The following is a 27517-nucleotide window of genomic DNA, read 5'->3' as shown; positions in this document are numbered from 1 at the left end:
GCTTTCTGTGAAATCAAAAACCTAAACTAAAACCTGACATGCCCAAGAACATGCGTTTGTGGTTAAAAAAGTAAAATTAAGAAATAAGTTCATTTCTCCAATAATCAGGGATGTTGAGCATTTTTTCATGTGCGTATTGGCCATCTGTATATCTTCCTTGGAGAAATGTTTATTCAGGTCTTTTGCCCATTTTTCAATCGAGTTGTTGGCGTTTTTTGCTGTTGAGTTGTGTAAGTTGCTTGTATATTTTAGAGATTAAGCCCTTGTCAGCTGCATCATTTGAAACTATTTTCTCCCACTCTGTAAGTTGTCTTTTTGGTTTCTTTTTGGTTTCCTTTGCTATGCAAAAGCTTGTCAGTTTGATTAGGTCCCAATGGTTTATTTTTGCTTTTATTTCTGTTGCTTTGGGAGACTGACCTGAGAAAACATGTGTAAGGTTGATGTCAGAGAATGTTTTGCCTATGGTCTCTTCCAGGAGTTTGATGGTGTCTTGTCTTATCTTTAAGTCTTTAAGCCATTTTGAGTTTATTTTCATGCATGGTGCCAGGGTGGGGGAAGGGTTGGGAAAGGGGAGGGGGAGGGATTGGGAGCTTGGGGTTAACAGATGCAAACTATTGCTTTTGGACCAGTTTAGCAATGCGCTCCTGCTGTGTAGCACTGAGAACTATGTCTGGTCACTTATGATGGAGCATGATAATGGGAGAAAAAGCAATGTATACATGTATGTGTAGCTGGGTCACCATGCTGTACAGCAGAAAAAAACAACTGTATTGGGGAAATAACAATAAAAAAATTTAAAAAAAAAAGAAAGAAGTTCATTGCATTCCTTCACCATGAATTATTCAAAAGAAGCAGATTTCCATGATTTCAACTGGAAAGATCTAAAATTATAATTCTCAGAAAGCTGCCAACAGGTATGGCCCCTAAACAAAGATGTCTTCTCATTTCATGTTAATCTCTTCTCAGCAAAAGGCTTTTATCATTTGCTAAAAACAGTATTCTTGAGTCCCCTCCATTTAAGGGTTTTCAATCTAACATATCCATTGGGATCTAGAGTAGTCTAATAACCATATGCACATCATGATTTTTACCAAAGTGAGGCATTATTGCAAAGCAGAAATTGTGAGGTGCTGTTCTTTTTACGTTACATATTTAAGTGCAGATTCATCTAAACTATATTATTTCTATCAAGGTCCAGGTAAATTGTGATTTTTGAAATCTACGTCATAACACTTTTTTTAAAAAAAGGAAATTTTAAGTGTTCCCACACATATAACTTCACACATATCACAGCTTCCCAGTGTTAGGGGTAGACATTATTTGCATTACTATTCAACCATAAAAACTGAGAGTGAGGAGTTCCCGTCGTGGCGCAGTGGTTAACGAATCCGACTAGGAACCATGAGGTTGCGGGTTCGGTCCCTGCCCTTGCTCAGTGGGTTAACGATCCGGCGTTGCCGTGAGCTGTGGTGTAGGTTGCAGACGCGGCTCCGATCCTGCGTTGCTGTGGCTCTGGTGTAGGCCGGTGGCTACAGCTCCGATTCAACCCCTAGCCTGGGAACCTCCATATGCCGCGGGAGCGGCCCAAGAAATAGCAACAGCAACAACAACAAAAAAGACAAAAGACAAAAAAAAAAAACTGAGAGTCAAAGACGGTCAATAACTCAGTGAACAATGTTTCAATAGCAAGACAGAATCTCTAACTGGAGACTCCTGATTCGCAGGTATTTTCTCCAATAACGTATTCATATAGTCTGAACAACACAACAGCAAACACTGACAGCCTATTCTTTACTGAATATATTCACAACAAAACTGCCCTCTTTCCTTCTAATTAGTTGTGGTTCTTAAAATACCTCTGTTGAGTGGGTTGAAAGTCATGGCCACTGACAATGTGAAGACAGCTTCCTCTTCTTCCAGCTGCCTACATGTAACAGGCAGGAGGAACAATTTTACTGCCCTGAATGAAGATTCCCGTAATTGTTGAGAGAAGAGCCTAAAAAGCATTTCTCATCTCAATAGCCACCATGTGTCCTCAATTACCTACCTATCAACACAGTATTTCGTATTGTCTGAACCAATAAAGAAAAAGGGTAGAAGGGGGTCTGTCTACTGGAAAAGTGTTCAAATAGACTTTCTGGTTGTTTGTTTCCCATTCTCCAAATCACAGCCCAATCAATTTTACATCTTTCCTCTTACCTGCTTGTGGAGGAAAGAAGATGAGCTAGACTGACACGTACAAGAACAGTGAAGCACCCAACCTTAGGATTGAAAGAGGGATGTACGCCTTATCACAGACTTCTCAACAGTTGTATTTCTACCTCCAAGAGCAGCCTTTTAGAAGAAATGTTGAAAGGGGTAGGAGAGTAGACCTTTTTTTGAAATGACTGCTTCATTCTGGTAAAACAATTCATCTGTTACATTAAAAAAAAAAATCTTAAAAACTGTGTTGATCTGGAATATCACAACTTTGGTAAGAAATAATAAAGACAAGAGGTTGCTTAAGAAATGCATCTTGGGGTTCATAGATGCAGACAATTGCCTTTGGAATGGATGAGCAATGAGATCCTGCTGTGTAGCACTGGGAACTATGTCTAGTCCCTTATAATGAAGCATGATAATGTGAGAAAAAAGAATATGTACATGTATGTGTAACTGGGTCACCATGCTGTACAGTAGAAAAAAAAATAGTGTATTGGGGAGATAAAAAAAGAAATGCGTTTCTGCCAAAGCTTTACAAAACAGAACAAGGAAGCTGGAGCAAGTAAATGAGCCCAAAATTAAAATCCTAGGATCCCAGCTCAAAGTGCTGTTTCCTACAAACTTATCCCTCACATTGTGCCTTTGACTCACCAAGAAAAAAAAAAAAAAGGAATAATTACACCAGGGGAGCTACAATACTGTGTTTACTTCAAATAAACCTTTTAGCACATTTGTAGTCACTTGTTCATTATCTTAAAATAAGCCAACATAAATCACATATTTTAAATTCTCGCCAAGTTTATACAACTGATTGGCAACAGAAATGCCCTTGTATCTATAAAAGCTTTCATTTCAGTATTAATTTAGAAAAATAAAAAGGCACAAATCATGTCTAATGTTCCTTGGTTTGAGCCCCTAAAGAACTCACTCATACAGAAGCACAGCTGCCTCTTCTAGAGATGAAAACCTTCCAAAGAGTTCTCAGTACAGGTGATCCTACACATACCTCTCCTAAGCCTGAAAAACACGTCCATTAACCAAAGGCTTCTGTCATCCCCAACTCACCCCGATATAAGCATCCGGCAGTGACCACCATGAAAAAAGATTCCTCTTTTTAATGCCTTTGGACTATTTTCCCTAAAATATGTTCCATAGTCCCCTAAAATTTTTCATTTTACTTTTCCAATACCACATTAAATTCTACCTAATTGAAAAAAATCTCAATTAAAAATGCATCCTTTCAAAATATACACTGTTCTAACTGACTTCGCAGGACTGTGTCTCTCACATGTAACTCAGACTCATTAAGGCAATGCGAACTCAGATCTGTGGGGGTACATGGCAGAAGACATTTCAGGAAACAGATAAGGCTGATGACCCCATAGGAATGCCTACTGGGGTCAGAGCACACCAAGAGAAAGTTCTTAAAGGCATAAAAATGTGTGCCATTCTACACCATACAAAGAAGTTTTGGTTTGGTCTGTAAATAAAGTCACACCAATGGAAACTCTTTGAGCAAGTACACGATTCAATGTGTATGTTGTCAAGATTACAAAAGAAGGAATTTGGAGGATGGACTGAAGAATGGTGAGGCGAGAGGCTGAGAAGCCAGAAAAGAAACTACTGATAGAGCCACGAAAAGGAGGACCTGAACCAATGCACTGGCAGGCAAGGTGGAAAGTGGGAAATGCAGAGGGGCAGATGAGAAACACACAGGACATAAATCTAGAAGACATGCGGATATGAGGAGTGAATGGAAGGAGAGCCTGATTTCCAGGTTTCTAGCACAAGCAGATTTATGGGTTGGAGTTTAGCAGATGGTATGCGCATTAACTAAGGGAGGAAATGGAAGAGGAAGAGCAAATTTAGGACAATTATTGTAGAGTTCAATGCAAAACATGTTGAATTTGAAATGCTTAAGAATGATCCAGGTGGAAAAAAAAGTGATAACGCACCTGAGTTTATGAACCTGGAAGCTTAGAAGAAAGGTCTGGGTTAGACATTTAAATGGAATTTGCAGCTAAAAATATTGAATCCACCAGAATGTAACTTCCTCCAAGACAGAGACATTTGTCATTTTGTTTGCTATATGCAACTAAAATTATGTCTGCCCATAGTCAATAACTATTTAATGAATGGACACCAAGGCAAAGTGAGCAGTGTGAGAGGGGAAGTACACTTTATATTTTTTTTGAGAAATTCACTAGGAAACCACTATTTCTAAAACTTTCTAAGAAAGTATTTCCAGGGAGATCCCATTGTGGCTCAGCGGAAATGAATGTGACTAGTATCCATGAGGACACAGGTTTGATCCCTGGCCTTGCTCAGTGGGTTAAGGATCCGGTGTTGCCATGAGCTGTGGTGTAGGTCACAAATGCGGCTTGGATCCTGCCTCGCTGTGGCTGTGGTGTAGGCTGGCAGGTGTAGCTCCAACTTAACCCCTAGCTTAGGAACCTCATATGCTGTGGGTATGGCCCTATAAACACACACACACACAAAAAGAAAGTACTTTCAAAAACAAAAAAAGCAACTTACAAAGTATCTTCTAGAAGAAAAAAATAACTGCTACTTAGTACATTTCGAACTGCTCCATAATCTACTCCCGGAATCATTAATTGTACAATCTCCCAGGGGTATTTTCGCTATAAATTTGAGGCCTATATATCTATACAAATATTCCTTTCATATATTTAAGAATACCTGAAGTTCTATTTGCATTTAAAAATTGTCTACCTCCAGTAAAAAGAAATGACAGGAGTTCCTGTTGTGGCTCAGCAGTAACAAACCCAACTAGTATCCATGAAGATGCGAGTTTGATCCCTGGCCTTGCTCAGTGGATTAAGGATCTGGCACTGCTGGGAGCTGCAGAGTAGGTTGCAGAAGAGGCTCAGATCTGGCATTGCTATGGCTGTGACTAGGCCTGCAGCTACAGTTCCAATTCAACCCCCAGCCTAGAAACTTCCATATGCCGTGGGTATAGCCCTAAGAAGACAAAAAAAAAAAAAAAGAAAGAAAGAAAGAAGAAAGACAGACAGACATAAAGTGAGAGATATTTTTGTTTTGTTTTGTGAAAATTAGCATTAAAAGCTTCATCTCTGGACAGAAATATGACTTCCCCATACCAACAGTTCCAAAAGCAAGAGATGGTTTATATCCACAGCAAAACTATTCCTAGAAAATATATCTATTTTTGTGGTCCGTGTTAGAAACATGGCCATTTCTGAAAACACTGCCCAGCCATTAAGATTTTAATAAAATTACTAAGCCAGGTAATGCCTAGTAAATTGCATCTGAAGTGAAAATGTGAGCATGCCAAAGCCTTTATTTGTAAAACCAAGAACCCAAGAGACTTGATAAACAGCACCGTTTCCAACACTTACTGATGACTTCAGTGAGACAGAGCATTATTCTCAAGCGTTTCTTTATAAGGCAGAGGGGAATGGCACGGTGGGAAAGAAACAATTTTAAAGAACTTCAGTATATATGCCCGAAGGTTTTCAGTCTCCAAGAGATGCTCAATTGCATCTCCCTTTGACTGCACTCAATGCACCAGTCTCAGCCTCGCTTAAGGTGGAGAAGGTTGAGAGTTCTCCACGAGGTCAGGACGGCTCTACCGAGCTGTGAACACGTCAAGGGCAGAGTTAACCGTGGTTATACATCCTTTCTGTTAGGTCAGAGTCTCTTATGTAACATTTGCACACAAAGAATGCTCAAGGTTTGCTGAAAGAGCAACTATGGGCAGAATGAATTACTTAGGCCACTTAAAAAGGAAATAACATCAGACCCTAAGGTATCTTCTGAAGTCAAAATATTTTAGACAGAGGGTATGTGGGATGTGATCTCACAGAGCAAAGACCTACTACTCATGCTTTGATATTAAAAACAGTTTCTATTTTTATGGTAAAAAAAAAAGGAGAACCCCACACAAAATATTTGCATGTAAAAGAGTACTCAGTAAATTCCACCTCCATCCCACACACCATCCCCTCTGTCTCTGCTGCTTGTTTAATCTCTTTTGGATTATCTCTGAAAAATGGAAGGCTGAAGTTTCCCTGAGCCAGCTTTTCCTGGCTGCACTAGCAGTTTTACTGGACTGATGGCCAGGACACTGGGTCAACAGACTGCTGATACATTCTATGGGAGAACAGTAGACTCCATCCACCAGAAGGGCAGTGATTTCTTGGATTAAATTTTTGCCTGATATGAATGTGCTGATCATCAGTATCTCATTTTACATTCATTTCCCCAGAGAGGGGAAACAAAAGTCATATTATATTGTTTTTTTTTTCCCCCTCCTGTAGGCAATTAAATTTGGAATGCAACAAGAGCGTGCAATTAGCAGTGTCATCAATTAAAAGAATAATTATCATTGCAACCTCCAATCACTCGACTTTTAACTTAGGAAGCACCTTCTTCTCTGTGCCAGGCAGTGTGCTACAAACACTGTGAGATAATGGCTATGGATACTTTGCTTCAGGAGAGACTGGAGCCTAGCAGAAGGGACAGAAAGGATACAGAGAAGAAACGTCCGTAATTATAAATTGTGTGAAGCATTAGGAAACTAAAAAGGTGGGTGCAAAGGAAAAAGGACTGAAGACAGACCCTGAGACAGAGGGGCAGGAATCAGGGAGTAAGAGAGGGAAACCTGAGGTGAAGCTGAAGAAACAGAGAGCTGGAGAGCCGAGCGCTAGAGCTCGTAGGAGTCTGACTTTTAATTAGAAGACACTGAGAAGCCAAGTGGATTCATAACTGGGAGTAATATGATCAAATGTATGTTTTTTAAAAAGCCTCCACCTAGTTGCAGTATAGAGAATGGATTGCAAAGGCTTAAAAATGGAAGTGGGAAACGTGGAAGGTATCTCAGTTTTTCAAGGCATCGATAGCCTTGACACAGGTTTCAAGGGTTTTACTCCTCCACATGCAACACAAGCCTAGGTCCCTTTTGTGTGACAGAGTAATGTCCTCAGATAGCTTGACTTTAGGTGGGGAGAAGAGCATGTATACAGCCAACCATGAAACAGGGCACAGGTATTCCCTGGTGGCTCAGGGGGTTGAGGGGTCCAGCATCATCACTGCTATGGCGTGGGTTCGATTCCTGGTCTGGGAACTTCTGCATGCCACAGGTGCAGCCAATCAAATAAAAATAAAAACAAAACAGGGTACAAAATGAAAAGGCTCAAGAGTGAATTACAAATAGGGGGACCATATATCCTAGTTTTCCAGGAAGTCCAAATTTATGCTAATTGTTCCAAGGTAATTATTAATAGTGCCCCCTTTCACTCTCAGAAATGTCCTACATTAGGTGATAAATTTGGGGGTCATCCTAGTTATAAACAAAGGATCATGGGAGTTCTGAAGAAAATAACAATTCATTCTGAGGGAAAAGATCATAAAAGCATCCATAAAGAAGTAGAATTGAAGTAGTCATTGCAAGACAAACACAACTACTGAAGAAGGTCGTTCCAAAGGAAGGGAACAGCATAAGCCCAAGCAAAGTCATGTGGAGAAAGCACAGGCTCTGTGCAAATACAGCAACTGTAGCCACAGCTTGGTGTTTATGGTGGGCAGGGAGTGTGACACACAGCTGGAAAGGTATGCGGGAGCAACCTTGGGACATCGTAAAAGGTCCTACACCAAGGGGGCTTTGATTTTATTTGCAGTGGCTACGAAGATCACTGACATTTTTTTAACAAGAGTACAACAGCAACGAGCAAAACAATGCTGAGCTATGCTAAGAACCCAGGTGAGATGATCGGTATAAATGGTGAGGGACAAGGACCAGCATGGCCAAGGAAGCAAGGAACCTGGTGGCAAAAGCATTTTGTAGCATTGAGAGCAAATACATTTAGTGGTTTCCCATGCAATCCTGACGGGGTCAAGAAGCAAGCAAGAGACTGTGGAGAGAAGGAGAGCGTGAGATGAAAGCCAAAAAACTGAACGTCTAGCCTGAAGGCAAGCTCCAAGACAGAAAAGGAAGGAGAAAGATGGGCTGCCAGGTCTAAGAGGAAGCAAAGAGCTGGGTCACAATCACCAGAGAAAGGTTTTTTAAACTCCATAGCCTTCTCTTTCAATACTCTGGTTATGTCAACTGGCCTCCTCGCTCGACCTGGAGAACCAAGGAGGCAGCAGGCCTCGACTCATTCCCTAAGTGATTCTAATACACCCTCCTTCGCATGCAGCGACACCATCAGAGCCCCCTCGATAACCTGCCCTAATCCTCCTCATACTCATTTGAGAAATAAAGATGCAGAGTTTTAATAGGAGAAGGAAGGAGGCAGGTGAAGATAAATTATGCAAATGGGCTGCTTAACTTCCAGAAAGTACCATTCAGCCTTCTAGCCATGGGAGCTGGACCCACTACCCAGTTTTATATTTCATCGGAAACGCAAGGGCTTTTCCATCATTCTGATTATTTCTTAGGGAGATGTGATGATAGTATTTTTTCCATCAAAACTTGTTATTAATAGTCTTATTCATACAGTGTGATGATTTCATTAGCAACTGTTCAGGGGATCATTTTGCGGTAATCTCCAGGGGAATAGCATTTCTGGTCTCATAGCAATGCATTAAAAACAAATGCTACCCACTGTTGACACACCTCAGGCAACTGTTAAATCGTAAAGTATAGGTTTTGCTACTTAAACAAAACATCTTCTGAGGGCTTTTGTTCTGTTTGGTTTTAAAAGGAAAATATTTCCTTTTTAATTTGTGGACCCTAAACCATAAATTCAAGTATAACATTTTATTATGTTGGAGCTTTCTTACTAATGAAGAAAACAGTTAATGTTCTTCAGGCTCACCTAATACATAGGCAGTATTTTCAGATTTCATTTGCACCTGCCCCCCCATACTGCCACTGAATACCACCAATTTTTATAATATAGAGGATTCATAAAACTTATAAACCCGAAGAGCATAATATCACTGTGTTGCTAAAAGAAGAAAGTAATAAGAGGGAAATAAAAGAAACAGTAAATGAACGAACGTCAGTTAGCAGGTGTATAAAAAGCCATATTATTTGAGGGAGCTGGGAGGTTAAAGGAGAGACAAATATAACAGAATTAATCAACTGAGCCTACATTCTAGCAAACTATCAAAAAGCTGCCACTTTGAAAACATTACTTTTTGTAATGTCTGTGGCATTTGGAAGAAACATTTCTCTTTTTTCCCAATAACATTTTGAAAAATAACTCAATTGGTAAATATACAGAAGGAGAATATGGTCCTAGTATTGATAAAATTATTTCAAACAGGATATAGTTCAAACACATTAAAACTTGTTACAAGTTTTTCAAATTGCACAGTAATATTCCCTTTCTCTTTTCTTATAATAATAACAACAATAATTGAGTTCCCATCTTAGTGCAGCAGAAACAAATCCGACTAGGAACCACGAGGTTGAGGGTTCGATCCCTGGCCTTGCTCAGTGGGTTAAGGATCCGACGTTGCTGTGAGCTGTGGTGTAGGTCGCAGACACGGCTCGGATCTGGTGTTGCTGTGGCTGTGGTGTAGGCCAGCAGCAACAGCTCCGATTAGATCCCTAACCTGGGAACCTCCATATGCTGCGGGTGCGGCCCTAAAAAGACAAAAGACAAAAAATAATAACAATAATAATAAGGAGAAGAAGAAGAAGGACGTGATTCATTTTACTGAAAGTATGACTCTTGAAACGCCTGCATCGGAGCTGCTTAAGGAACTTGGTGTCACCCTCTGATTCCCCACCCCCGGGGACTGTGGTCCCACCAGATGGAGGTGATGCCTAGAAATCTGCATGTTAACAAAAGCCCCAGAGTTGTTCTGACATAGGTGGTTCAAAGACCACCCCTTGAGAAACATTATTCTGGATGTTCCCATCCATGAAATGCAGCTAAATGCTTCTCAATCTAATTATATCCAATCTCTGCCACTCAGAACCATCACTGGGAGTTAGGACCATCTAGCTTTGTACCACGTGATTTCAAACTGTATAACACCAGCGTTTTCTGAGCAATCGCAGATGTACAGTGGTCACAGAATGACCTGCTACAACAGTGTCACTACAGGCAGACGCACAGGAGAAGTGGCAGCTTCTGTAGGGCCGTGATCAATGAATGCAGGTCAAGTGTTTCCGCCACCCCGACGGCAGACTGCATCAGCCCTCCTGAATGACACCAAGCAGGCCTATACAGGACTTGCCTGAGTTTGTGAGCCATTTTGGTTTCTACTCCTGTGTGTGTGTGTGTGTGTGTGAACACTAGTATGAGGACACATTACACCCCTGAGCTCCTCTAAGAACTTTGTTCTACCTGCTTAGTATAAAATCATCACTGCTTACATGAAGAAACAAATGCTCCGGAATTCATTTAGAATACCCGAATAGGTTCTTTTAAACATCACTGGGACCCAGCAGTGACTCAGGTGCATTAAAACAGTCGGGTTCCTGTGGCAAAGCATGGAACTGAGGGTTAAGCACAGCAAGGGGTGTGTCGTCAGGTCCCCTCAACCCCCAGGGACCCTCTACAAGCACATAGCAGTCCTAGTCAAACAAGGCATATAATTCAAGATGGTTTTGTCCCGCAGTATTCACTGAAATGTTCAAGGGAAAGCTAAAAAGGATGCAGTAATGTTGTATCTATCTTCATATTTAATTAAAAAGAGAGCTAACAGCACTTCCAAGAGGGAGGTCATTCCTTGTTCAGCACAAGATTTCTCCGTGCAAAGCTATTTTGAGAATGGGCAATAAAACAGTTCGACATATAAACACTTACAAAAGCTACCATTTCAGAAATGCTACTGATGCTTCCGCTAACAACTCTGAAGATGAGCTCCAAATGACAATCCCGCAGCTGGAGGCAACCAGAAGAGATCAGGAACATTATCCACTGTCCAAGTCCAATCAAACCCTCCATCTCCCTCTCCCCTCATTGCGCCTGGAGGCCCCAACTGCCTTCAACAGAATTGTACCACAGGAAAAGGTTTATCAGGAACGAAAGCTGTATGCAAGATGTTGAATATAACATCTCAAAGTTCAGAAGATCAGATATCATTTTCACCTGCACAGTATCTATACAGCAGAGGAAGAAAGAAGAATGATGTCCTACAAAAAACTAATGGCAATGACTACAAGATGTTAGTGGATTTAAAATAAGAACCTTACATGGTTATACACATTTAAAGAGAACCATACAAAGGTGAGTCCTGGGCAGATGGCATGGTTTCCAGCTCAGTGAGTACACACTTGGCTCTCTGGGCAGGATGAGACATTCGGCTCTGCCTCTGTGCACAGCCTGAATCTTCCAACGCACTGTTAGCTTTTCCTCCTTAGAAAAAAGAATTACAAATTGGGCATTAAGATACCCAACCATTCTCAAGTAACATTTACCACACAGCGTTGCCTGGGCATGCCTTAAAGCCCACCCACAATTTCATTTTCAATTAGCAGCTCCTCGAAAGGCAGTAATGAAAGCAGTTGCTAAAGAGCATTCAGATGTCACTGAAAGACTGCAAACCCAAACTGTAAATAGCACATTGTGACTCGCCTGTCACCACCATCGACTCCCACGGGAATCTCGCAACACGTGGCTATCAAAACCATCTGTTCACCAACACCACTGCAAATCACGCAGCCACCCACCCACTCCCACCTCCCACTCATTACCTGTCATGTATAGACTTGTGTGGAGATGCGGCTGCTGGAGCCGGAGATTAGAATGCAGAATACATGGAGGCTTGTTTCAGCTCTGTAGCTAAGATCTGGCCACACCCAGATAACACTGTATCATTAGAAAAGGGAAAATGTACCATTACATTAACACAGAAATGCAGTTTTAATATATAGAAAGAGAGGGAGTTTTATCTAGTCTCATCAACTATCAAAAGTGTAATGGCTACATCTTGTAATGAAACAAACACTCTCCCCCTCACCCTTCAGTCACCAGTACTGTAGGAATTTACAGTACACGGGGTTAAGAATCCTTTCTGTCACCACGCATCTTACTCTTCTAACAATATACAGGATATTTAAATGGCCTTACATAAAGTTCCACGAGACATACATAGAACACATTCTTACTTTGGGATCAGTGAATGTCACTATTTTATGACACGAGTTTAAGAGGTCTCAGCCTCGATCAAGCTGAGTTACTCCCCATTCTTTTTTTTTTTGTCTTTTTGCCATTTTTTTGGGCCGATCCCACGGCATATGGAGGTTCCCAGGCTAGAGGTCGAATCGGAGCTGTAGCCACCAGCCTACACCAGAGCCACAGCAACGTGGGATCCAAGCCTTGTCTGCAACCTACACCACAGGTCACAGCAACGCTGGATCCTTAACCCACTGAGGGAGGCCAGGGATCGAACCTGCAACCTTATAGTTCCTAGTCGGATTCGTTAACCACTGAGCCACGATGGGAACTCCCTACTACCCATTCTTTTAATTGCAGATCCTTTTCCAATTCAGCCTATGTTCTCTCTGTGGGTTTTATTTTATGAAGTGGTAGTCAATGTGCCATGTCCTTTTTAAGTCAATTTTTACTAAATTTTAATTAAAAGTTACCTATATCACTTGGGATAAAATTTATTACTGGCCACTTCACTCCCAACATCTCGCTCACTGAAGTCACGTGATGCTTATGCTCACTCTTACCAACATTCAGGGCTGATGGAATTTATGCCAGACAACAATGTAAGGAGTCAAAAGACACAAAATAAGAACTCCAGAACTCAAAATATCATGGCTTCTAAATGCTGAAGTCAAAAAAAAAAAAACTTTATACAAGTTGTTATTATATTAATACCAGGTTTCCCAATACCAAACAAATACCACTAGTACAACACACAATTAATTCTGAAAAGAGACAAGCCTAGGTTGGAGGTTCCTCAATAACCAGATGTTTATAGCTGTCTTCTTGTTCTTATTTCAAGTCAATCAAGATTCCAAGAGCCAATTTCACCCCACCCCCATTCCCAGTTTTTTCTTACATGCTTTTATTCTTATTTCTGTAGTTTGGGCAAAGGGAAAAAGTAGTGTGCAACTTAAATGCATCAGGTGGAAAAATAATTTTATTTACTATCTCGGTTTGTAACATTCACATGACTACCTAATTTCTGAAAAGCAAATGAAATCTCAGTTAACATATTAAACTTGAAACTCTGAAGTACGAAGTAAAAATGATTTAACTCAGCTCACATTTCTTGATACAAGCTCAATACACCTTCAGGCATTTAGCCATTATAACAAATATATTTATGAAAGAGCACCTAGCCAAGTTCATGTCTTTAAATTACTATAATGCCTAATTACATTAGTGCTTCAAATGCTCTTGATTTCCAGAAACCTGTAGGCTCTAGAGACAAAGTGGATAAATACCTGTGTGATTTCAGCCTGGATTTCCACCCAAAACTAATTAGCAGGTCTTCGGCAATGTGACTTGAACTGGATCTGTTTAATCAAAGTTTTCCATTATAAATCCTCCTTTGCAAGTCAATTTCTACCCATAACAAATGTTACCAAAGAGTCCTCTGACGATCTGAGTGAGTCCCACTGAAATAAAGTGTCCCCTGTGGTAGTAACCGCTAAGGACAAGAGCATGTACAAGACATGCTGCTTCATCAGGATGGATGCAAGGTCAGCTAGTGGCTCAACCACCTGGGCCCTTTACCAACACAACCACTTACTCAAGTAAGGCAAACATGCAATGCCCATACCCAAAACCCGGACTCAGCCACCATACAAAGCTTTAAATAACAGCTCTACGTCTGAAGACTTGGCACTGAGATCAATCCTTCCTCTTCCTACAGATCAGTACACACCGATGGAATCTACAAGGTCAGCTACAGATCTTCCACCACATTTGACTCATACTAGATTTTCAGAGAGAGGAGCAAATTTCCATTCTTTACAAGCAATAGCTACCCAGATCAACTTGTATGAAGATTTTTAAACCACATAAGCCATTCTCGTCAGCTGCTGGGCTCCTGAAATATTCCCAAGTTCCTTTATTTGCCTCTCAAATGGCAATCTCAACAGGATGGCTCTCTCTGGGAAATTCTGCCCTTGGATGAAGGGCTTTTGGCACCTAAAATTCAGTTAGGAGGGAGATTCTGAGATTTATTTTGATGATCTGTCCTGCTGTTGTTTAGAAGAGTTCATATAACCTAAAAATTCCTCCTCGTTCACTTAAGCCTTTTTCCTCTGGTTCGGTTTATACTAGAGAGAGAAAGGACAGACTAATGGACTGAATGGAGATTTAAAAATAGCCACTCAGAGCCAAATCTGAGAGTTCTCTGAACTCTCATCAACTTTTCCTCATCATTTCTCTATTTTTAAAACCCTCTGCTCTCAGTTTTCAACGACAAAGTACTAAAATTTTAAAGCATCCCCTGTGGTCTAGAAGTTAGACATACTGAAAGAAGATTAAACTCACAGCCCTCAGAGGAGTTAAGTTTTCCCAAAATGCATCTGAGGGAGTTAAGACTTGGCTAAAAGATTTGGCAGCAGGTGATTTCATTGTGTTCTTCAGTAGTTTCCCAATTAGAGAGTAAAGATCCTTATTCAGAGGACCTACTGCTCTGTATTTTGATTTTCCCACTCCCAAGTCAAAGAAGGAAAAAAAAACCTACTATATCCCTATTAATAAGGGCCAAACCTTCTTTATATGATGCCTGAGTACTTACATCATGGGCAAAGAGGTCTGTGTAGGAAACCGCAAGCATAGGGGAGTCAGAAAGACATGTACAATTTTGTATAACAGTTAACTGGTTCCTTTCCTCACTTTTTAAAACCCCTTTGGAAATTAAGAGAGTTCCAATCTTCCACATAAAAAAGGAACCATTTTACAAGGCAGACGCCAGCTCAGTATCTTCTAAATCCATGTGTATTTATGCTTCAAAACATAATCCAACAAGTAAGTTCCATGTGGGGTAGTTAAGTGCTCATTAAAAAGGTTTTTTTTTTAACAGTATGAAAAAACATTATGAGAACTGAAGTTTTATAATCAGCAAGAGAAGGAGAAAGCAGTCTGGTCTTAGAATTACACGTCTCTCTTATAAAAGTATGTAATTGCACTCTCGCAATAAAAGGATTAGTTGCCTTCAATGAAGTTTCAGGGAAAAAAAAAAAAAAACCTATTATTTTCTCTCCATGAAGGAGTAACATCCTCCCATAGTTACAGAAAAGCTATGCATTAAGTTGCCTGCTTAAGGAGTAACAATTCCTAATAAGATACAAACCTAATCCACTCTCACCGAGTCAAAAATAAAGACTAAATTCCCACCTCCTACTGCCCTCTTTCATCTGTAGTTTTTCCAATTATAACTCCCTCAATGAGAGGCACTACAACAATCCATTTGTTTAGAAATTCTTCTCAAGGCCCATTCTCATCTTGAGGTTCCCTTCCAGCTAAGACGGTTAAGATTCCGTTTGCTTTATCTAGTAAGAGGCAAAGACGGCGGGGCCGGGGGCGGGGAGTTATTTTAATGTGTACAGGCATCTGGAATGATAGGAAAGCAATTTCAGATATGCTTAGCTCAAGTGGTAGAACAGCTCCTGTAACCATTAAACACACCCTGTGTGTCACCTTTTAAAACCAAGCATCACACAACAGATGGCACTTGTATGGGCTGACATCCCAGGAAGGCGTCTCACTCCTCTCCTTCAACGTCTTCACAGAGCCAACTAGTTACAGACTCCAAAACTAAATGACCTGCAGACTCCCTTTACAGAAACACGGTTCCTTTTCGGCAACACAATGCATCCGTGTGTTATTCAAAAACCTTAAGAATGACAGAACTGAGAAACCTTCTAGTCCAAACCTCTCATTTTCCAGATGTGTAGCAACACGGTTTCAACAGCACATGGGATGCGAGTAAAATTATAAATGAAAAGCTCTATCCTCAATTATCAACGTCTGTCTCTCTTCCTATTGGAAAAAATAACACTTGAATTAGATAGTGTATTCTGGCATTAACACTGAAGATAAGAAAACACCATTTGTTTTTAAAACTTTTACACAGGCCAAAGATCCAATTCATTCTTTCCTTCTCCGTGATTTGTAAAAAGTGAGTCATACTAATTGCTTTTCAAATATGTCCCCTAAAACAAGGAAAGCTTTGATTTCAAATACCCATTAGTACCAGAAGGTTGGTCATTAAGACCAAAAAGCTACTCGAATTAGAGACATAAAAGTCCTAGCCTTCTTTTATGATCATAAACTCTTTCACCAGAGGACAAAGCAGAGAGAAGAAATTTGAGGAAGAAGAACAGAAAAGTCAGACCAGGGCTGGGAGTAAGAGAGTCAAGGATGAGGAACCACAGCTTTGTGTAGGCTCAGAATTAAATTAATTTCTTGCCTGAAAGAGTAAGAATGCTTCCTCCCACCCTGTTGGGACGGAGGACCTTGAGGAAAGGTGGTGGTCACACTGCAACCTCTCTCCACTGGGAATAATCACTTTTCCCACATAACTGGCACAGAGGGACCTGAGTTAGAAGTCACAGATGCCCCCAGAATATTATCTTGTACAAAGCCTATCCCCTCCTCCCCCACCTCACTCTCTGTGCCCCCACCAAAAAAAAATTTTTTTAAATCTTCATCTAAGTGTGGCTGCCTTCAACTTCCCACGCTCCTTCTCTGCTCTCCATTCTTTGTAGCTTATCCTGTTTCTCCTTAGGGTTTCCTATGCCATTTCTATGACCACAATCACTTCCCCGAGAAAACCAACTCCTGGAGTTTCTAAAAATACTTGTAGACTCCCTGCATCCCATGACCTGGAGTCCTTATCTCAAACCAGGAAAGCAGAATATACAGAGAAAGAGAAGCAAGGCAGAGAAATCTGGGTCTAAACGCTGGCTCTGTCCCTCACTGCGAAGTGGCCTCAGACAAGCCACTTTATTTTTTAAGCCCCAGTTTTTCCACCTGTATAGTAATCATTAATATCATCCACTGCCCAGGGTTGTTGTGAAAATTGTGGATTATACCATACCAACTCCCTCACTGAATGACTATAACGTACGATGCATTAGATAAATGTTAATAACAACTATTACAACGCCAAACTGGCATTTCAATTTAGGACACAGAAAAAATGCCATGTATCAGGTTTGGGAACACGTCCCTGAGAGCTCCCTGAGTCCAGACTGAAATCCATCATTCCAGGTATTTTTTCAGGAGTCAATCCACCGGGTTCGACTCTGACACCAAACTGACCACGAAATCTTATTGAGGTTCTTGGTTCTTTCAATAACTAAAAATTATCACCGAAAATACACTCTTGCTTCTTCCTAAGAATGATTCCAAACTGGCTTGACCATTTAACAAATAGGAAGTTTCTACGACTACAGATTTCTGTGCCTCCCCCCCTTAGAAATTCTGACTCATCAGGTTCTAGGGAGGAGCCCGGAACGTGTTGAATAAGGCTCCTGATACAATTCTGACAATGTGGGAGGTTTTGGCACCACCGTCTTGGGTGATCCCAGACCGTCTCCCTCTGCAGAGGAACATCTGCAGACTGGAAATTACCTGTTCAGCTTCTAATGAGCAGCACCTGCTCTGTGAACTACACTCCCTCCCTCAGCTTCCTTAAGTGAGAGTCAATCCCACCCAGAGGTCCCACCAAAAACAAACAAAACGCACCCAGGACACAGGTAACTCAGCAGGCACTGAAGCCTCCGGATTTGTGCAGAAAAACTGCTATCAACAGCCTCGTTTCTCATATTAATCTATCTCATGTGGGGATTTCCACAGGCAGCCCTTCCAAATGCCAAGAGCTGTATTTCCTTGTGGATCATTGAAACCCAATTATTGAGCAGCCCAGTAAGCCTTGCTACCAGACTTTCATGCAATCAGCAGATCACAAAGACAGTCCTGAATTATGGGCTACGGAGGAGAACGGAAGAACCGAAAGGCAAACTCATTTCTTCACCACTGCTCTCCCACACGCCACAGTATTTGAGCTTCCCTGGAAACTATAAATCTTACTCAGGGTACTGCTTGCATGCAGACAACCATTTTTAGCACCACAGAACCTTGAAATACACAGTGTATGTGGTCAAATCTGCCGTTCCCTTTGTTCTACCTCAGAGGACCTCTCTCTGCAAGCCAGTCTGCCTTTACCATCACCAAGATTTCTGCCCTCAATGTCAAGGGCACCAGCATCAGGCTTGGCCACACAGAGAGCACATGACTGAAAGGGTACCATGCTAAAGTCTCAGGCCATAATAAAAACAACAAGCATGGATGATCTAGTCTTTTAGAAGCAATCACACAGCTCGGCAGGACAGCCCCCCCCCCCGCAACCAGCGAGACCACCTTCTCTACCTGTTAGGAAGACCCTCAGAGGAGCAGACACCTGAGGTAAAGCAGCCACAGGCAGGGACGAACCCTAAGCATCCTCACCTGTCTGAGTCCCTTCGGCATTTTCTTTCTCTTCCCGAGGTGCTGGCAGAGATTGCGGTCATTTTCTCGGTCTGAGCTGTAGTGGTGGGGGTGGCTGAGTCTGCTCTTCTTGGAGTGAAAGGACAAGCCGTTGGTAAGTGCTTCGCGTTTCTTCTTGGTCAGAGGGGTCTGGCGTTTCTCCACCCGTTCCTGAGGCTTAAGTGCTACATCTTTCTGCAGAAAAGCAGAGAAGGAAAGGAAAGTGGTGGTTACATAGGTATCTAGCATCACCTCCAAAATACAGGTCAAATGGGGTTACTAGAAGGAAGGGGGTGAAGGCAGGAAATTGGGGTATGAGGCTACAGTTTTTCTGAATTCCTAGTGGCACAAATACATCCTTTTTGTTTTTACTGGGAAGAAAACTCAATAAAGCAGAAAATATCTGCCTATCAGAAGTGACGTCACTGCTGCCTGGGATAGTAGCTTTCCATTCTGTGCTGGGTCCAGCACACACTATTCCCCAAGGAGGCTTAATACACTCACTTCTCAAGATGGTACATCAATTAGGTTTCAGAAAAGGAGTACTAAGTGCATGCATGATTCAAAAAAAGCAGCACAAGACGGAACATACCAGGGCCAGGTGGATGTAAGCCAGCAAGAAAGAAACTGTCAATTCGTATGATTAAAACGTTTCCTTAATGCATTATATTTTTACCGCAAGTTCCTCTGAGCATCCTTAATTCCCATCTTCTTTGCAAAATGTAACAGCCATGTTATCACCAAGATCAACAGCAACTTTTCATTTATTCCTGTAGTGTGGCTGGGGGAGGGGGGGTCAAAGAAGGATAATGCATGCTCTGGAAGAGGGAGCAGCACCTGTAGGAACTACAGGCAGGTACTTCAGGCCACATGATATAGGTGTGATCTATGTCTGCAGGCAGGTCAGGATGTACTGAGATACCAAAAGACCTGGGTTTGAGTCCTAACATTGACATTGTTCACTATGAAATTTGAGGGTAAGTCACCGTAACTCTGAGCTCATATGCAAAATGGGCTCCAGATTTGATAAGACATGTGCCAATGTCCTTTGAACCCTGAGAAATGTACACATTAGATACTAAAATGAAAGTGACTTGGCACTCACTCATTTGTTAATCAGTAGATATATTTCTCTTTACAAGGAAAATGCTCGTTCCTGGAGCCTCAGCTGCACACAATTTCTCAGTATCTTTGGTCCTAAGCACATATTTAAAAATAAATACCAAGGAGTTCAAGTTGTGGTGCAGAGGAAATAAATCTGACTAGTATCTATGAGGATGTGGGTTCAATCCCTGGCCTTCCCCAGTGGGTCAGGGATCTGGCATTGCCTCAGCTGTGGTGTAGGTCACAGACACAGTTCAGATCCCATGTTGCTGTGGCTTAGGCCGGCACCTGCAGCTCAGATTCCACCCCTAGCCTGGGAACCTCCATATGCTGTATGAGTGTGACCCTAAAAAGCAAAAAATTAAAAATAAATACCAAAACAAAAATGTCCCTCATCCATTTCTCAATCTTTTTTTTTGTCTTTTTTTTTTTTGCCATTTCTCGGGTCACTCCCACGGCTTATGGAGGTTCCCAGGCTAGGGGTCCAATCGGAGCTGTAGCCGCCGACCTACGCCAGAGCCACAGCAACTCAGGATCCAAGCCGCATCTGCAACCTGTACCACAGCTCACGGCAACGCCGGATCGTTAACCCACTGAGCAAGGCCAGGGATCGAACCCGCAACCTCATGGTTCCTAGTCGGATTCGTTAACCACGGCACCACCACGGGAACTCCCATTTCTCAATCTTAAAATGTCACTTTCACCTCATTCTCCTTCCCAGCCAGTACTCTTTTTTTTTTTTGGGGGGGGTCTTTCTAGGGCCGCTCCTGTGGCATATGGAGGTTCCCAGGCTAGAGGTCCAGTCGGAGCTATAGCCACCGGCCTACGCCAGAGCCAGAGTAACGCAAGATCCGAGCCACGTCTGCAGCCTACACCACAGCTCACGGCAACGCCGGATCCTTAACCCACTGAGCAAGGCCAGGGATCAAACCCACAACCTCATGGTTTGTAGATTCATTAACCACTGAGCCTCGACGGGAACTCCCGACCAGTACTCTTGAGGGTATCTACTCTACCTCTTTCCAGTATCTCAGCATTCCCCTCTTGACACACATACATGCTTTTTTTTTTTTTTTGTCTCTTTTTGCTATTTCTTGAGCCGCTCCTGCAGCATATGGAGGTTCCCAGGCTAGAGGTTGAATCGGGGCTACAGCCACCGGCCTACGCCAGAGCCACAGCAACGCGGGATCCAAGCCGCATCTGCAACCTGTACCACAGCTCACGGCAACGCCAGATCGTTAACCCACTGAGCAAGGCCAGGGATCGAACCCAAAACCTCATGGTTCCTAGTCAGATTCGTTAACCACTGCGCCACGACGAGAACTCCAACATACATGCTCCTTGATGTCTTTCCCCAAATCAGCCACAGTCATTAGTTGGGGACCTTGGACCTTTGCATCTGCTTTGCCTTGGCCTCAAAAGCCCACCCTCCCACACCCTTCCCTTTTTCTAGTTCAAGGACTCTACCCAGTGCTGCCACTTCAGAGAGACTGTTCTGTTACACAAAACACTGTACTTAGGGGTCCACTCATTTAACATGTATTTTCTATCTACTCATTATATGCCAAGTCCAAACCCAGCACATCCTGTAGATGGTCAGAAAACAATCACGTGGGAAAAAAATCCCCACCTCATGGAACTTAGAATTCAGAAGACAAATACGAATCCAATCACACAAATATATAATTATGAAATGAACCGTTCAGAAGGAATGATAAAGGCTGCTAAAACTGAGGGAAATGGTCTAGTCCAAAGGAAGAGGTTGTGGCTGAGGAGAGAGCTGCCATTTGACCTAGATCTGAAATTCTGGGCAAAGAGAACAGCTGGTGCAAAGGCCCTGAGGCTGTTGGTAGCATAATACTTTGAACGAATGAGGTCAAGTACTAAATAGCAGTAACCCCTGGGTCTGACTTACAGAGTCATGCAAATAGTAGATGGTCAAAATGTGTCTAACAACTAGGTAAAGAATTCAAATCTATAAATCATAATAGTGATTTAATGATATCCCAAGCTGCCTCTAACACAGAGTGAATGAGGCAGGCTAGTAAAGCTGTTAGAAGCAGGAAGCCAAGGAGCCTAAATAAATAGGCACTGCTGGCATACAAGAAGCAAACAGCAAGCCCCAGAAAAGGGGAAAGGCCTTATTTTTGCAACATCAAAGAGAACACCCTTATAAAGTAAATAAGTGGATTCTGGGCTAACTTCTAGCTGCAACCACTGGAGATGACTTGCCATTTTCCCTCGGAGAGGCAGCTCTCCCAAGGCAATGAGGGTGTGGAGAGGAACGGTTGAGGGGGACAAGCTGAGGCTGAAGCAAGTACACTGGCCATTGATTCCACAGTTCCCGGACATTTAAGTTCCCTTAAATGTTCGATAAATGTCTGCTATGTTTATTCCTTTGTCCAGTGTCGACTACCACAGTCAGCTATGTCAGGCGCTCAGAATTTGGTCTTGCATGTAACCAATTTTGTAGCTATCAAGAAAAAACACTCAGGTATAATGGCAACACTGGTTGAAACAGCCAGGTGAGTCCTATCACAGACTGATTCCATAGAATATGATTAAACTGCACCACTTCTAAGGGTAATACATAAACTCCCCACAGGCTGAAAGAAATGCCTTTCTTTGTCACACAATCCACCTACTGCCCTACATCATATGCATGTAGAGTATCGGATTAATAAACAAATGATATTTAATAATGTATCAGCTGTGCTTTTCTAAAAAAAATTACACCATTCTCTTCAGAGACCGTATCTTTTTTCATACTGAAGGTGCTCCAAAGTATATTGAAAATTATGTGCAATTCCATACAAATGTGAATTAATATTTATGAGAATATGGTATAATTTTTTCCAAATCCATTTTATTTTCATGTAGCATATTAATCAAGGCATTCTCACTGCACCACAGAACAGCTACACAGAGCAAATGGACCCCATGCCGTGACATTAGCTTGTAAGAGACCTGCTGAAGTCTTAGCAGCAGCAGTACAATCATCTTAGCTCCAATTAATATTGAGATTTTCAACTCTGGAGGGTATGGGCGGGGGTAGAAGCGGGAAAGAGAGAGGATCAAAATGTGTACAGAGGTGGTAGCTTAAGAGGAAAGAAGACATGAAGCCTTTTGCAAGTTTTTATTACGTTGAGATGATTTCAAAGATCTTTGAAAGGATAAAGAGTATCTTCGAAAGGACAGAGTATCTTTATCCTTTCAAAGACATAGTTTTATTTATAAATACTATATAGACTCTTTGGAACAGTTCCTGAAAATACCAGGCTGCTATTTGTCTATTCCCTCTATAAACCTGTACCCACTGCTTACTATGTATAATGTAAAATGATCACTTAGCAATGACTGTCTTGGGAATGAAATGACAAAATCTGTCCACTCTTTAAGCAATGAGACTCAAAGACAAATAGACTGGTTATAAACTACTCACATTGTAACTTTCTAAAGAGTTGCACACATGATCACATGCATGTTTATGTGTGCATATATCCATCTATCAAGTCAGCATGGGCAAACTATATTAGCAACAAATTTTAGAATTTCCTTAACGAAACACAGACAGCCTGTAAAGCACTGCTACAATATAGGAAGAAAAACTGTCTGGTTTATACATTTTTAGGATCAATGAATGGTGATTTTCAAAGGCCTCTTGAGTCATTAGTCTACCATGGTGTGGGCTAGTGGTTCCCAAAGAAAACTGAAGTCTATCAGAACTATCTGCACTGGTTTTTGAAAATAAGATGATCACTCGGTAAGGAAAGCATATTAGCAAATAAGCAAGGGAGGAGGACAGAGGATTAGGGAGAGATCTGGAAAAAATGCTTTGAGGCATTCATTCATTTGACAATCACAGAAGAAGCAAGCAAGAAAGCAAGACAGCCAGCCAACAGAAGGCTAGCTGTGAGGTAAAAGATTTAGACATATTTGCTGGCAATAGAGGGGGTAAGTGCACAAGCTATGCACAACAGATGGGGACAGGTTTCATGAATAGTTGAAATTATGTGATTTTTAGGTCACTGGTGATGGAGGGCAGGGTCACAGCAGTACACATGCTGAGAGCCTGAGGCTCAGAGACCCAGTAACCAAGGCAATTTCCTTCAACACTCAGCCTTTCTTCAAAATAGGTGATATTGCTCTTGACTTTCCCTTCTCCCAAATTATAATCTTCCACCAAAGCCTTCCTCTGCCACTTCTGAATTTCAAAATGAGATGGTTCGGTGTTGCACAAACTAAGAGAGAGCAACAAATTGCAGGTGAAACACTCTGTAGGCTGCAGGGCTCCATTTGCTGATTACAGATGAAGCCACAGACAATAGAAAATGAGGGCACAATTTGCCTGCCTTGCATGAAACAGGTTGTAGAAAGAACGCCTCCATCTGATTTTTCCAACCAAACTAATCTGAGAGCAGCCCATCACTTCTAAAGCATATGTGGTATGTGTCTACTTATGCTCAGGTGTGCCCATATGTGTGAAAGAGGGGTGCAATTTAAGCAGAACCTCTTCTATTAGTTATCCGATCTTAGGGACTTGCAAAGAAAATAATAAAGAAGCCAGAAGAAAAAGAAAAACTGCTTTCACCATCAAAAGACATTTATGGCTGTGTGCTGTCATTTTGGTCTGTCAGGTCCTTTGCTGGATTACTACATTGCATTTGTACTTGTTTTTGAATGGTTTTGCAAACACTGATACCATCACTTCTCTCAAGCGCAAAAAAAAAAGCAAAAGGAGTTACAGTGATAGTGAAAATTAAATAAACAAAACATGCAGCTCTTTTAAAACTTAACTCTACATGGATATGTTTACAGTGCTTCTCCCACGTCAAACTTTTGAATAAATGGACTTATGAACAGATTTTCAGGACCTAAACTTCTTAGTAAGTACAAAAGACTCTATAGGAACTTAACAACAACAAAAAAAATCAGTACACCGTTCAAAAAAAAAAAAAAAATCCCCCCTAATGTGTGTAATGGTCACATTTAAAACCTATGCCACAGCCAGACCAGGGATCAAATCTGCCAACTCCACAGCAACCTGTGCTGCTGCAGTTGGATTCTTAACCCACTGCACCACACCCAGAACTCCTTTTTTAAAAAAAAATTTTATTGGAGTAGAGTTAACTTACAGCATTGTATTAACAGCAAATAGAATCAGTTACACATATATCCATTCTTATTTAGGTTCTTTTCCCAAATAGGTCATTACAGAATATTGAGTAGACTTCCCTGTGCTATACAGGTAGGTTCTTATTATCCATCTAATTTATATATCGTCGTGTGTATATGTTAACCCCAAATGCCAATTTATCCCCCCCACATTTCCTCTTTGATAACCAAAAGTTTGATTTCAAAATCTGTGGGTCTGTTTTTGTTTTGTAAATAAATTCCTTTGTGTCATTTTTATTAGATTCCACATATAAGTGATAACATGATATTTGTGTTTCTCTGGCTTATTTCACTTCATATGATAATCTCTAGGTCCATCCAAATTGCTGCAAATGGCATTTTTTATAGCTGAGTAATATTCCATTGTGTATATGTACCACATCTTCTTTATCCATTCCTCTGTTGATCAATATCTGGGTTGTTCCATGACTTGGCTATTGTGAATAGTGCTGCAATGAACACTGGGATGCACAGCTTTTTGAATTATGGTTTTCTCCTAAGATATGCACAGGATCAGGACTGATGGATCATATATGATAGTTCTATATTTAGTTTTTTAATGAACCTCCAGACTGTCCTCCATAGTGGTTGTATAGCCACTTTAAAAAATAGGTTAGGGAGTTCCCGTCGTGGCTCAGTGGTTAGCGAATCCGACTAGGAACCATGAGGTTGCGGGTTCAATCCCTGGCCTTGCTCAGTGGGTTGGGGATCCAGCATTGCCGTGAGCTGTGGTATAGGTGGCAGACATGGCTTGGATCCTGCGTTGCTGTGGCTCTGGCGTAGGCTGGCAGCTATAGCTCCAATTAGACCCCCAGCCTGGGTACCTCCATATGCCACGGGAGTGGCTCAAGAAATAGCAAAAAGACAAAAAAAATAAATTAATTCAATAAAATAAATAAATAATAGGTTGGAGGCGTTCCATTGTGGCTCAGTGGTTAATGAATCCAACTAAGAACCATGAGGTTGCGGGTTCAATCCCTGGCCTTGCTTTAGTGGGTTAAGGATCCGGCATTGCCCTGAGCTGTGGCGTAGGTCGCAGATGCGGCTCGGATCCCGTGTTGCTGTGGCTCTGGCGTAGGCTGGTGGCTACAGCTCCGATTCGACCCCTAACCTGGGAACCTCCATATGCTGCAGGTGCGGCCCTAGAAAAGCCAAAAAAAAAAAAAAGGTTGGCTATTTCTTCAAAAGTTCAAAGTACACCCACCTACAATATGCTCTAACCAATCTACTCCTAGTTATTTATTTCCCCAAGGAAATAAAAATGTATGCCCACATAAAGATTTGCACATGAATGTTCATATCAGCTTTGCTACAGACTAAAGCTGGAAACAACTTATATGTACATCAATGAATAAACTGTAATATAACCATTCGATGGAATATTACTCAGCAATTAAAAGGAATAACCTATTTATACATGCAGCAACACAAATCTCAAAATAATTATGCTGAGTAAAAGAAATCAAACCAAAAAAAACATTCTGTATGATTCTACTTACATAAAATTCTAAGAAGTGTAAAATCAACAGTGACAGAAAACAGATGAGTGGTTCCCTTGGAAATACAGGAAGAGATTATGTAGGGACATTAAGAAATTTCTGGGGTGATGAGCATTTTCATTGTCTTGATAGTGGCGATGGTTTCATGGGTGTATACACATGTCAAAGCTTTTCAAGTTTTGGAGTTCCTGTCGTGGCTCAGTGGTTAACGAATCTAACTAGGAACCATGAGGTTGTGGGTTCGATCCCTGGCCTTACTCGGTAGGTTAGGGATCCAGCGTTGCCGTGAGCTGTGGTGTAGGTCGCAGACATGGCTGGGATCCCATGTTGCTGTGGCTCTGATGTGGGCTGGTGGCTACAGCTCTGATTGGACCCCTAGCCTGGGAACTTCCATATGCTGTGGGTGCAGCCCTAGAAAAAGACCCCCCCCAAAAAAAAAATTTTTTTTTTAATTTTTTAAAAAAGCTTTTCAAGTTTTAACATTTATTTCATGCAATTCACTGGTAGGTCACATACACCTCTCTAGAGCCTTTTTTAAAATGACAACTCTTGCCATCATGCACAACTAGCATATCGTTATCACCAAATATTAGATTACTTTGGGTGTCCATCAAAAGGAACTCATCTTTCAGATTCCGAAGCAAAGGGACAGCCACACTCCAGAGGACTGGCTTTCGTCCACAATGTAGCCATGAAGGTTCCACTGGAGACAGCTCAGCTGTGGACATGAATGTCTCACTGAGGACCACAGAGCAGTGCCCGGGCTTCACTTCACTGTCACTGACAAGGTGGAGGTCACATTGGGCCTTTTTCTCTTCACCTCTTAACAGTCAAGTCTTAGCTATTCAGAGGCTAACCTTTAAAGTGGAGTTTTCTCTTATCTTTAAGTACCTTGGTTACTGTTTGGCCGCATCCTCTCTCACGAACACACTGATCAAAGACCAAAGAAAGAAAACATAAATTTTAACTGCTTCTAAGTGTTAAAAAAGAGACGGCTTATTAAAACACTATTTTAAAAATACATAACGATGCATATGACATTAAGGGAATCCAAATGGAGAGAGGAAAATGGTTTAAAAAAGAGAGAGAGCAAGCACAGACAAATTCTGTATATAAAAACACCTGTCAAAGGTTTCGTGCCACTGTCAGAGG

General features: G+C 41.5%; 1 protein-coding gene across 1 annotated transcript in view; it reads right to left on the bottom strand.

Annotated features, from left to right (window-relative positions):
• The window catches only part of LOC125127215 (autism susceptibility gene 2 protein-like), a 541543-nt gene that overhangs the window by 230129 nt on the left and 283897 nt on the right, over positions 1-27517 (bottom strand). Inside the window, exon 2 of the mRNA XM_047779918.1 lies at positions 18570-18782. Coding sequence (XP_047635874.1) covers positions 18570-18782 — 213 coding nt within the window. The remainder of the gene's footprint in view (positions 1-18569; positions 18783-27517) is intronic.

The sequence above is a fragment of the Phacochoerus africanus genome, chromosome 5 (assembly GCF_016906955.1).
Source record: "Phacochoerus africanus isolate WHEZ1 chromosome 5, ROS_Pafr_v1, whole genome shotgun sequence".
NCBI classification, from domain to species: domain Eukaryota; kingdom Metazoa; phylum Chordata; class Mammalia; order Artiodactyla; family Suidae; genus Phacochoerus; species Phacochoerus africanus.
Note: the sequence above shows the minus strand (reverse complement) of the source record. Positions and strands in the feature narration are given on the sequence as shown.